The 12764-nt window shown below is 41.0% G+C and overlaps 1 protein-coding gene across 1 annotated transcript in view; it reads left to right on the forward strand.

The window, feature by feature from the left end:
- RASA3 (RAS p21 protein activator 3) overlaps positions 1-12764 on the forward strand; it is a 123273-nt gene that overhangs the window by 98865 nt on the left and 11644 nt on the right. Inside the window, exons 9-18 of the mRNA XM_079972572.1 lie at positions 172-276; positions 935-1091; positions 1488-1636; positions 3838-3952; positions 5234-5308; positions 5884-6007; positions 8037-8143; positions 9987-10064; positions 11400-11477; positions 12687-12760. Coding sequence (XP_079828698.1) covers positions 172-276; positions 935-1091; positions 1488-1636; positions 3838-3952; positions 5234-5308; positions 5884-6007; positions 8037-8143; positions 9987-10064; positions 11400-11477; positions 12687-12760 — 1062 coding nt within the window. The remainder of the gene's footprint in view (positions 1-171; positions 277-934; positions 1092-1487; positions 1637-3837; positions 3953-5233; positions 5309-5883; positions 6008-8036; positions 8144-9986; positions 10065-11399; positions 11478-12686; positions 12761-12764) is intronic.

Consider the following 12764-nt stretch of genomic DNA (forward strand, 5'->3'; position numbering starts at 1 on the left):
TCCTCCTTCACCGAATGATCCTACAGCAACGCAGACTATTTTGAACTTTAAAAGATATAATTTTCTGTCTCAGTGGTAGGTTTGGGCGGGGGACGGGGAGATGAAAGTAGTAAAGACACAGACAAACATTTCCTATTTCATATTCTCTCCCTCTCTCTGGTTATGTTACAGAGTTGACCTTTGGAATGCAAGCAACTTGAAGTTTGGAGATGAATTTCTCGGGGAACTAAGGCTACCTTTGAAATTTCTCCGGCAGTCCAGCTCTTATGAAGCATGGTACTTCATAAATATGCCTTATTATTTGCTTCCTTCCCCATACTTTTTATCATTACAGTACTATAAACTTAAATACTGCTTATCTCAAAAAATACTTTGTTGATCTGATGATGATGTTTATTACTACTACTACTGCCATTGACCCCATCATAGCTACCCAGTTTCAATATAGTAGTTGCCCAGCTATCACATGACTAGAGCTGGGTCATTTATCAATACATCATCTGAAACCAGCCTGAAGTTCAGATCGTGATAACTGTTTCGGAATTTTAGAGCTGGCAGTATATTTTTCAGTCCCCAGCTGCGGCCAATATAGCTCATTTTACTTCTGTGCGATGCTTGTGCCCGGCGAGGACATTCGATGCTCGCCGACTCCCTCCCTCAGCAGGGGGTGTCCAAGAAGCTGGTCCCCCTCCTACCTTTGCTGGAACAAACAGGCTGCCTGCTTTCTCCCTCCCTCCCTCCCTAGCCCAGCCACCCCTCCTTATTCCAGACATCGCGATATTTTGCTACATTGTGATGGTTAGCTGGTGATATATCACGATGTCAAAAGCCAGATATCACCCTGCCCTACGCGTGACATGACATTTTTTTGACATCTTTCTTTTTTTAACCCTCTAAAAAACCATGTTCTATGTGTTTTTCTCCCATCTGTTAGGTATTTTCTGCAACCCAGAGATAATGGAAACAAGTCACTGAAACCTGATGACCTGGGTTCCTTAAGGTTAAATGTGGTTTACACAGAAGACCATGTTTTCCCTTCAGATTATTACAGCCCTCTTAGAGACCTCTTATTCAAATCTGCAGATGTTGAGGTAAATTTTGCTTGCTGCTTACCCCTGTTCCATCTTTATCCTTCACAAATACTTGACATATCACTACAACCATAGGGGACAGTGCCCTCTACCTCTCTGTCAACCATAGTTAACAGATATCGGGTTCTGGAATACGCATTAGCTTCCTATGGAGGCTTCCCTCCTTGGAGCAAATTTCACCACGGTTAAAGTGTCCCCAAGTTTTTAAGAGTTTTCATTTTACTGCCCTCTTGTGATTAAATCACACAACCAACCCTTGGTAAGTGCCTCATAGGAATCTATGTTAAGTGAACACTGCAGCAAATATATTAGGAGCCTGGCTTGAATCAATAAAAAGTGGGTTAATTCTCTAGAGGGATACAGTCTTCAGAAGCTTTTATTTCTTTCTGTGTTTAGCCTGTTTCAGCATCTACTGCCCATATACTGGGCGAAGTCTGCAGGGAAAAGCAGGAGGCAGCCATACCCCTGGTCCGACTCTTCTTACACTATGGCAAAATTGTGCCTTTGATCAGTGCAATTGCAAACGCTGAAATAAAAAGAACTCAGTAAGTATAGCAGTGTGCTTATTTTGACATATGTTAGACTGAATGGGAAGTGATGGCTATGCGGCTTCCACTTAAGCGGGGAAGAAAAGAGAGCTCACCCCCCAGTACTACTTCTTTATAAGGGTTAGATAGCAACTATGTGTAATATGAACGAAGGCAGCAGCTATGGGGAAACCCATGGCCTCGGGGGGTGTCTGTGTGTGAAATCTACATGAGAGTCATTACGGCAGGGTGAGGACAGCAGAATTTTGAACACTGCAGCTATTAGTTGAATGGTTTGAAGAAAATCAAAACACTATTCATTTTAGGCTAAAAGGACCAGAGATAGGTAAGGCGTGTTTATTTAAATGCAAGCACCTATAAAATGAATGAAACCTACTTCCAATTAGTCTTAAGATGCATTTTTTTTTAATTGCTGATCTTACTTTAAAAGCCCCCCTCCCAAGACTTTTCAGCTTTTAAAATACATTTGAATTCAAATGCAGGACTTCCAGAGTCATAGGAGCCAATTCCTAGGGACCAAGGTCCCTTGCCCCCCCCCAATAAAATATTTGAGGGGTCCAGCCCCCCCCCCAGTTCATGGGCATTGCCATTCAAATGGTGTGTTGTGCTGTGTTATGTGATCAATTATGTGAGGTGAGACTTATCTCCCCATATTTTATCCAGGTTGGCACCCCTGCACAGAGTCACTTGGGTTTTGAAGGTGGATGGGGGGGGCAGCCCTATGTATGCTTTTCCTACATTATGTTTCCACTGCTCAGGTATTATCCAATCTGCCCTCTGCTTGCCAGTTCAACACTCCTTCCTTTCCTATCTGTCACACTGGTCCCTACGTATAAATCCCCCTCTACAAAAAAACTCAACTGGAATATGCTAGGGAATCAAAGATGTTTTTGTTTCTCTGCTCTATAACAGAGCTCTCTTAAATGCAGAAATTTTAAAACCAGGTTTCCCTGGTTTATGAACTGAGCTGCCCCATATCACAATCTTATGTGTTGATTTCTTCCCAATGCAAAGTATGAGGGTAAGACAAGACAGAAAGCACAGCAGTACAGTATAACTTGTCCCTTCTGATGTTTTCCCGATGTCCCTATTCCTTCATGCACCCTAGACCTGGTATGGTAGATGGAGTGGCTAGCCTTGGATTAGGACTGGGGAGACCTGGATTAATAGCCCCACTCTTCCATGAAACCTGCCGGGTAGCCTTGGTAAACTGATTTACATGATTAGTCTTAGGAATCAAATGAGATAACCTTGGAGAAGGAAGGGGGTGCAGATGTGATAGATAACTCATGACAGCCACAAGGCAGTACGACCGATTACTGTGTTCCATCAGGGCTGCTACAGAGCTGTGCATTTATTGTTTTACAGCCAGTTACCCAACCATCTCTCTCTACGAGAGGGAGCTTCTTCCTTCATTTACTTTTTCAAAAAGGATGCTCTTGTTTTGTTGGGCAGGCTTAACCGCCAGATAGCTGCTCTTTCCTTTCTTCCCACCTTTTCCCTCTAATCCTATTGCCCAGAATAGAACTGGGATAGAAGAGAGCACAGGTGGGCCTATCTTCTGCCCGGTTGCTGGGATAGAAGAAAACACACAGAATCATAGAGCTGGAAGGACCCCAAGAGTCATCTAGTGCAGGAATCTCAGCTAAAGCATCTATGGCAGACAGCTATCCAACCTCTGCTTAAAAACCTCCAATGTGCGTGCTTGCTTAAAGCTGGTAGATGTGCACACCAGTCTCCTTGCTGTTTTTAAGACTCATAAAGGAAAACTATATTAAATCACCTCATTTGGGAGCCATTGCGTGAGCTTCCTAGGAGCAAGAAGTGGATTGCAAACACCTGCTACTTTACTTCCTTTGTTGCATGCTGAAGTCGATGGCTGCCATTAGTCTCCACTTGTAATGAACTCCTAAGGCAGTGGATAGCAATTTTCTTATGCACATCTTAGGTCAGGAATGGGAAACCCGTGGCTGTCTAGATATTGCCGACTGCAGATCCCATCATTCCTGACCATAAATTGTGCTGGTTGGGGAAAGTGTGAGTTGGAACCCAACCGCAAGTTCCCCCCACCCGTGTCTCTGGTCTCATTCAGAGAAGATGGTTTATGTGCATTCATCTGCTCCAACTGCTGCTTTTATTTCACAATATTGGTGGTTTATCAAAAGAATGCTAAATGCTTGGAAACCGTCTGCTTTCAGAGACCCAAACACCATTTTCAGAGGAAACTCATTAACTTCCAAGTGCATTGATGAAACTATGAAACTGGCAGGGATGCATTACCTTCAAGTGACCCTGAAGCCAATTATTGACGAGGTAAGAGCACGTTCAAAAACCATGTACAGTCTTTTAAGAGACGCATGCACATGCTCTTTCTTGTCATTGTTCCACGGAGCTTATGCCTAAGGTATAGGAGGTTCTGACAGACCCATGTGCTAGTTACTTATCTAGTGAGTCAGTCATAACACTTGAATACCATGGATTTATATGAAATTAATGTTCTGCAGCACCCCTCAGATGCAAGCCTTGCATTACAAAAGCAAAGCATTTTGATTCTGGATAGGTATATAATGTGCATTAAAAAAAGAAAACAACTCATTTGAATTTGTGATTATTTTTAGAGGGTGCACGTGTTCTTGCTTGACACTCCGGCAGCGTTTCATTATCTCTGCCGCGCAGTTAGCTTGTCCTCCTAATGTTACAAATAAACAGGCCACAAATTTCCTTTAATTGATTCAGCACTTTCCTAACTGATCTGCAGATGCCACAACTTACCAAGAAGTCGTGTGTGTGTGTCCTCCCCCCCACGCAACCTTAAAAATAGTTTTGAAACATTGTTCTTCATAAACAAAAGGGGAGATTGGAAAATGCTGTTTCCTTAAATGCTTACTTGGTATTATCTCCTTTTTAGCCAGAAATTAATTTTTCACTGAAGTTCAGTGCAGATAATTATGTTAGCATTAGCTGGCTCCTTGGAAACTATGATTTCTAAATTGGTAGCCAGCCCCTCCTCCCTCCCGCTTGAATTCCTCCACCTTCCTTCATCTGCTCTAACCAAAATACAGGTTGTACACCTGTGCACATTTACCTGAGAGTAAATCCATTAAACTCAGTGGGGCTTAATTCTGTGTAGATGTGTATAGGTGTGTGCTCTTAGTGTTGTAATGTCAACACTAATTACACATAACAGTGTTTATCTTTAATGTCACTAACCATGGTCAGTTGAGGACTTCCCATCTGAACCAGTATTTTAAACCAGGGTTTGAAGTATGTTTGTTAAATTGTCTTGATGAGGCAGCCATGGTTAGTGATGTTGAATTACTAAGCCACATGGAAAAACATAAGGAAAAGACAGAAACTCACTTGACTGGGGCTTATTCCTGATTTGGAAAAAAAAAGTTTTGTTTTATATAGCGAAATTAATCTTCAGAGGAGCTAAGAAAAAATTAATTCTATGCTGTAAAAACAAAACAAAAAGCTAACCAGCCCAAAGCTGTTAAATTGCAATTTGTTAGATAAATAACTGATTCTAAGGGGTCAAATCTCACCCGAAGATAATTCAGTATATTGATTTTGAATTATTTCAATTTATTCTAGATTTGCCAAGTTCATAAATCTTGTGAAATTGATCCTGTGAAGTTGAAAGATGCTGAAAATTTGGATAATAACCGGGTATGCAGTTCATTTTGTAGATGAAAGCCCAGGTTTCCAGTTAATTCACTTACTACTATCTGATATGCATTTAGCATCAGTTGTGTGCTATGTGCTGTACAGGCCATTTTTTGCAGCTGGGTTAAGCGGCAGTGAGTAAATGTGCTACTCTTCTATACAATACTGGGCTGTATGATATATCTATAACAGTTTCCAGAAGTTTTCTGGCAGATATTGCCATATAAATACAACCAGAACTGTTTCATATGTTAACATGTCCATATATAAAACAAAAGAACATGCTGATGATAATGTCAGATGATATCTATGTGGGTATTTCACTGCACTGATTCACGCTGGAAAGTTGCAATTTCGAACATGAAAAATGGGTTGTGTACACAGCGAAACAAAGCAAACAATTTTTTCCACACATGTAGCATCATTTCACATGTCAATTTTATTTGGGCTTCCTTCATGCAAGCACCCTATTTGTGGGTATCCCATAATTCGTGATCTTAGGTTAGAAGTGCTTGCACGGTTGTTTTATCTATTATTATTATTATTATTATTATTATTATTATTATTTCCCCTCCTAGGAAAATCTTAGGCAATATGTAGACCGGATTTTCACAGTCATTACAAAGTCTGGGGTCCGTTGCCCTACAGTGATGTGTGATATCTTTTTTTCACTGAGGGAGTCTGCTGCCATACGCTTTCAAGGTACGTTCCTGTGTAAAGTTAAAATTGTAAAAATCTCCAAAAAGAATGTTAAGGTGATTATCGCAGTTGCACCAGCCAGAACACTACACACTCCTAATGTATGTGCAGTGATTGTGTGCTGCTAATAGCCTGACCAAACTGCGGGAGGCAGTGGAAGACAGGAGTGCCTGGCGTGCTCTGGTCCATGGGGTCACGAAGAGTTGGACACGACTAAATGACTAAACAACAACAATAGCCTGAATATGACGTGCCACACACGGTGTGTGTCTCTGTTATGAAGAAGTCAGGCTCCAGTTCTTGAAGAACTCTGGCTCTTCTCCGAGTTATTTCAGCCCGCCAACCCAGTGGTTTCTTTTATTTTCCATTTTCACCTTAAGAACAGTGTAAGTTGCTGAGTTAACTCTGACTGAGGGCCAGACTACACATTACTCTCAAGGTGAAGCATGCAGCTATTTCTCTGGTTTTTCTTAAATTAATTACATATATGTATGGAGGGGGCTTGTTCTCAAGACTGCAGAGCATGGGTTGTGGAAGTTTATCCCTGCCCTCCCCAGCCACAGCCCCTTCCACAGCGCCCCCCTTCTCATACACAGCTGTGAAGCTAAGCAAAAGAGTTTTCATTTGGGACTTTTTAAAAAGTAAGCCTTATAGCTGCACTTGTAGCTGCTGTCCCAGTAACAATCACCCCCTCTCCAAGCCTGTAGGTAACTACAGTGGTACCTCGGGTTACAGACGCTTCAGGTTACAGACCCAGAAATAGTACCTCGGGTTAAGAACTTTGCTTCAGGATGAGAACAGAAATCATGGCGCAGCGGCAGTGGGAGGCCCCATTAGCTAAAGTGGTACCTCAGGTTAGGAACAGTTTCAGGTTAAGACTGGACCTCCAGAACGAATTAAGTTCTTAACCCGAGGTACCACTGTACAGAAAAACAAGAGCATGAATGCAACACATTAAATGTAGCATGTTGCTTGACCAGTGTTAGAAACTAAGATAAATATGCTAGGCGCCTAATGGCTCCTTAAACCAGGGTTACAGTTGCCAAAACAGAATGCCTAGTTGCCATTTGGGAGCTAGACGGCTCAAAAGTAGTATTTTTCAATACAGCTTTTTGGTTCCTGAAATTCATTCAGATTGTGCAGATAAAATGTAATGGATAGAATTCTACAGGATGTGTTGCTAGTGTGTGAAAACAGTCAGGATCCTTCCCACGTGTCAAAAAAGGTTACAGTGGTACCTTGGGTTAAGAACTTAATTCATTCTGGAGGTCCGTTCTTAACCTGAAACTGTTCTTAACCTGAGGTACCACTTTAGCTAATGGGGCCTCCTGCTGCTGCCGTGCGATTTCTGTTCTCGTCCTGAAGCAAAGTTCTTAACCTGAGGTACTATTTCTGCGTTAGCGGAGTCTGTAGCCTGAAGCATCTGTAACCTGAAGCGTCTGTAACCCCGAGCTACCACTGTATTTGTGTTTTGTTAGCCCCAAAATGGAAAACAATTTAGGTCCCAACTAAAGAAGAATGGAAATGTAAACTGATAGAATAGGCGCAGCTTGCGGACCTCACATATAGAATAAGAGAACAAGAACAACATAGGTTTAAGGAAGATTGGAAAATATTTATTGCTTATATGGGGGAAATTGTGTATACTTGAAAACGTTGGCAGCATTAAGACGAATTCAACAGTGGAAATAAGTTTTGATGGATGTAATGGAATAATGAATGGTTTATGTAAAATATGCAGGGATTTGTGCTATGCCAAATGAACCATGGAAAGAGAAGGTGGGAAGTCATTAATATTTTAAAATTGTTTAAATGAATATTATAAAATGTAAAACAGAAAATTTAATAAAAATTATGGGGGGAGGGAGAAAACAGTCAAGATTCAAGGAACCCCTCGCATGCACCTCCAGATGGTAGAGATGTCGGGTGTCATCCTGGTACTCAGGCGTCTTTACTCACTCTTTGTGACTTTATCTAAAGCTTTTTAAGAGTGGAATTGTAACGGGCTTGTGTTGTGTTTTTAAAATTGCAGATGATCCAGATGTTAGGTATACAGCAGTAAGCAGCTTCATTTTTCTGAGATTCTTTGCACCTGCGATTCTTTCTCCAAATCTCTTTCATCTTACACCTCATCACCCGGTAAGTATTGCATCTTGTTGTCTTCTGCTGGAAGCCCTGTGCCTTACTTTCCACTGCTGGTAGTTTTTCTCCAGTCTGCCTCTTGAGTAAATAAGGATGAAAAGTTGTGCCTGGTTATGTATACACAACAGATGAATCCTTTTCATTTTGGACATGTCACAAGGCGCACAGAGACAAGAGGATTTGACTGCAGGGCCTTAAAACCTCAACCAGTTGCAAGGAAGATTCTGTCTCTTTGAAACTCCTTCTCCTCGCAATAGTTCAAGAGCATTAACGGCCAATCTGACAATGTATGATTTGTTTCCATAGCTGTAGCTCTGAACTATGAAACATCAAGGTAGTGGATGGCACAGAGCATTATAAGAATGCTGGGTTGCATCCAGTGATACTGTTTCTCAAATAGGAGGAGTCCTTCCATTCTTTGGAACAGAAGAGGAGGAGGGGGAGATTTTTGCAGCCCCTGAAAATCATCTCTAGAGGGTTAGGGAACTCTTTAGTTTGGGAAGTTGGTAAAGCAGTTAAAACTCCCGCCACCTCGCCTTCCATTAGCGGATGCCTCTGTGTGGCGACCACACAGGGTCCCCGGACGTTTGACGGTCTATTGATCCCTGTGCCACCACTGTGATTGCTTCCCCGCTGCCACCAACCCGTTTCTCTCGGGTACACAGGGAGTCCAGACAGTTGTTCACATTAAACCAAATAAACGAGTTTATTTTATAAGCCTTAACAAGTTTATGGTTTCAGATAATTTATCTTGTCAGTTTCTTAATCTTAGGTTCTTACCGGCCTATACCTTCCTAATAACTTCTAACTGATTATCCCAACTGTCTATCTGACTCCTCCTAACAGATTCTCTCACTCACTCACATCAAACTGTCCCAACCCACAGACTTCTCCTCCCTCTCTCTTCTCTAACACCTGACTGACTCCTTAATAACACTAACTCTAACTCCTCCCCTTGGGTTCCCACTAGCCAATCAGTTCACACTCATTTAACCCTTTCCTTATGACCCAGCATGATGTCACCTAGGAGGGCAAACGCCACACTCTGCTAAATCAAAAACTGTTATGTGGTCAAGACTCCTAGGGCACTATCAGAACCATCCCTCTGTTTTTGAAGATGCTGTAGAATGCTACCATTCCTAAGAAAATGACAATTATTCCTTTTTCTTTTCTAAATGAGTAATAACCGCACTGGAAATCATATTTGTGACATGCTGCTAGACCAGTTCTGCTCTCACAATAAATCAAAGAGATCTTGCTAGATAAGAATTGCCTTTACGTGAAACCAAGCTGAGCCCACCACCTTTCAGATGGTGGGCTGGAAACTGCTTTACGCTGGTTATAGGTGAACCCCACCTATAGGTTTATGTTTCTATGAGTTCCTGAACTCTAAAATGAGTTTTAATACCTACTGATAGGAAATAAAAATGTAGTACGTAGATCTTTTACTATGTTTAAAGCACCTTATGGCTTCTGTTGAGAGCCTAATAATTTCATTTCCATGTTTGTTCCTTCAGAAAGAGCTTTTGAAACGAATAAATAAGAGGTTCTGAAGGAGTGGAGGAACCCTTAGAATTCCCACAGAGAGATCAGGAATTTATCCAAAGTATTCAGCATGCACTTGCAAATTAGGTGAGGAGGCTGGAGGACCTTGCCACTTGCAAGAGGTTGAACTTCAGCCCTTCCTGTCTCTTCCAGCTTCATTTCTCTTGTGCTCCAGGGCAGGGAAGTGCTTTATTCTATGTGTAAAATAGAAAAAAGCATGGAAGTGTGGTGCAGCATTTGTAGTCTCCTGCGCTCTTTAACTATAATACAATGGTTTTCTCCTTTTCCTTTTCAGGATCCACAAACCTCAAGAACTCTGACGCTCATTTCCAAGACCATACAAACATTAGGCAGCTTATCGAAATCTAAGTCTGTAAGAATTTTGCATTCTTTCCCCCTTCCCTTTTCTGGGTTCTTGGGCATTCCCACCCACCTTTTAAATGTGTGTTCAATTGATTATGATGATAAAACACTTGGAGCACAGCCCTTCTCTATGAGGGCACAGCATCCTTGTAGAGACGGATCCTCAAAAGAGAACGATACAAACCTATGTCCTCTCCTCTCTGAATATGTGTGGGCAATGCACCAGGCACTTCTAGGGAATGCCAATTCCACCTCCTGTATCCCCATCATCCAGCCTTCCCTCTTTAGTTGGTTGTCGCATGAATATGAGCTCTAATGTTCCTAGACCAAGGAGGGAAATGCACTAGGATATGTATTCAGGTATTCAAGGAGCATGATCTGTGATCTAACAGTTCCCTGGGCTGGTGAAATAAGTTTCTGAGAACTGCTTCATGTGACCACTCAACACAGCCAGCCATTTTTTTTCTTGCCGTTGAAGTTTGCTTCTACTATACACACCATGTAAGGAGTTGGTACACCCATTTGTGGTGAAGCCTTGCAAAAACAAATCACATTTGGCAAGAGAAAACGGCAACCCAGGCCAGAAAAAGTGGTTCCTGCATAATTTGTTTATTTTGCAATAATATTGCATGATTGTAATAATATTGCATGATTGTAATAAAAACTTCTAAGCAGTTTGCAAAAAAACAGCCTAAAAATTAAAACATTCAAAATATCAATAAAAGACCATTAAAAACAGGTATATAACAACAATCTATTGGTAATTAAAGTCAACAGGAAGCAAAACAAGTTTGGAAAACCTACCAGCATTCTACATATTGGGATAGGCTTGCCTAAATGAAAATGTTCTAAGCAGGCTCTGAAAACAGCACAGCAAAGGGACCTGCCTGATGTTAATAGGCAGTTTCAGAGTGGAGGTGATGCCACACTGAGAGTGTTCTTAAAATGAGTACACATTGAGTTCATACAGTGCATCTCATATAGGTACAAGTGCACATAGTGTTCATGTGAATTGGTCCTGAGTTTGGCCATTAAACTGCTTGTGAACTGCATCCTTTGCCTTCTCTACCAAACCCCGATTGCCAGTTTAGAATGAATAGCCAACCTGAGTAAACAGAGTTTGAATTATATCCAAAATTTAAAAGGAAATGTCTTGATTTGTGAGCTTGGCATGTGTACCAGTACCTCTGCAATAAAATAAAATAAAATAGTCTATGCTGTAAGGAAAAAAGACATATGTCTATGAATGAATGAGTCTTAAGCTTTTTGCTGACTTTGGCGTTTTGAACTTCTGTATAAATTGTCATATTTCAAGATAAAAACCTGGTGGTGGTTTGTATTTCAGGCCAGTTTCAAGGAATCCTATATGGCTACATTTTATGACTACTTTAATGAGCAGAAATATGCAGATGCAGTCAAAAATGTAAGTATTATCAACAAACTCTTGCATACTTTGTAGGCTTAATAACATTAGCCAGTTGAATAAATACTTAAGTAGTTGCATATCTATATCCTGAAGAATCAGCTAAAAATGAAAATTAAGCATGCTGAAAGGGAATAGGTTGAAAAACATGAGAAGTATATCCATGATTGTGCTTTAGGACACAGATTTGAGGTTTTGCCTCCATCCATAGGCCTCTTAAGGGTTACAGCAAACTACGTGGAAAACATATTGTGGCGTAATTATTAGTGCCATACCAAAATCTGCCCTCTAGGTTCTGAAAAGTTTTCTGCAGGGGTGAAAAAAGCTTCCTTTTTATGTCTTCTCAGGGTGTTCTAGAATTTCTTTAGATTGCTGGTGAGTGTGGGGTTTTGAGTTTCACTTGCCATTGCAAGGTGGCCAAGGGTAGTATGGGTGTTTTTCTTTCCAATAAACATTTCTCCAGCAATCTGCAGCCTCCTTGGCTGCCCTCACTTTCCAATATTTTAAAACAAAACAAAACAAAACAAAACAAAACAAAACAAAACAAAACATGGGAGGAGTTACTTCATGACGACAGACAACCATGGGAGGAGTTACAACATGTGCAGAAAACCAGAGAGATGATTTGCAGATACAGACACCGTTTGGTGACCTAGAAATTAAGGTCAGCACAACAAAAATCCTGCATCCTACCCATGATATCAGGGTATGTATCTCCCCTTCATAATCAATCAGCAACTCATTCAGGCAGCAAGCCTTTAGATCACATATGGGTAACATGCAGCCCACCAAACAACTGTGGGAGGTGTGATATAGAGCAGACAATATTGAGTTAGGAGGACCAGCAAAGCAGCTTGCTATGACCTATAAGAATGTCTGAAGGAGGTCTGAGTGTGAGGTCAGGGGAAGAGGAGAGTTACATCTGTGTGTACACATATCTGTTTCTGTAAATGTTGGCAGAGCCGAAGGGCTGAGTTATATATCTAATGTGAAGGCCTACAGTATGATTCAGCGTAAGGCTCTAATCACATTCAATTTGGACATGGATCTTTGATTTGCTTGCATATAAAGCTTTTAAACATTCTTTTTCTTCTCATTAAATGTCAAATAATTAACCTTGTGAAATTCAGGTGTTTCCATTTGTGCTTTTTTTTTTATCAGCTCTGCCAGTACGAAATCTTATTTCATATATATATTTTCTCATCCAAGTTCTTAGATTTAATTTCATCCTCTGGAAGAAGAGACCACAAAAGTATAGAGCAGGCGATACTACTTAAAGAAGGGTGA

The sequence above is a fragment of the Podarcis cretensis genome (assembly GCF_951804945.1).
Source record: "Podarcis cretensis genome assembly, chromosome: 4".
Classification (NCBI taxonomy): Eukaryota; Metazoa; Chordata; class Lepidosauria; order Squamata; family Lacertidae; genus Podarcis; species Podarcis cretensis.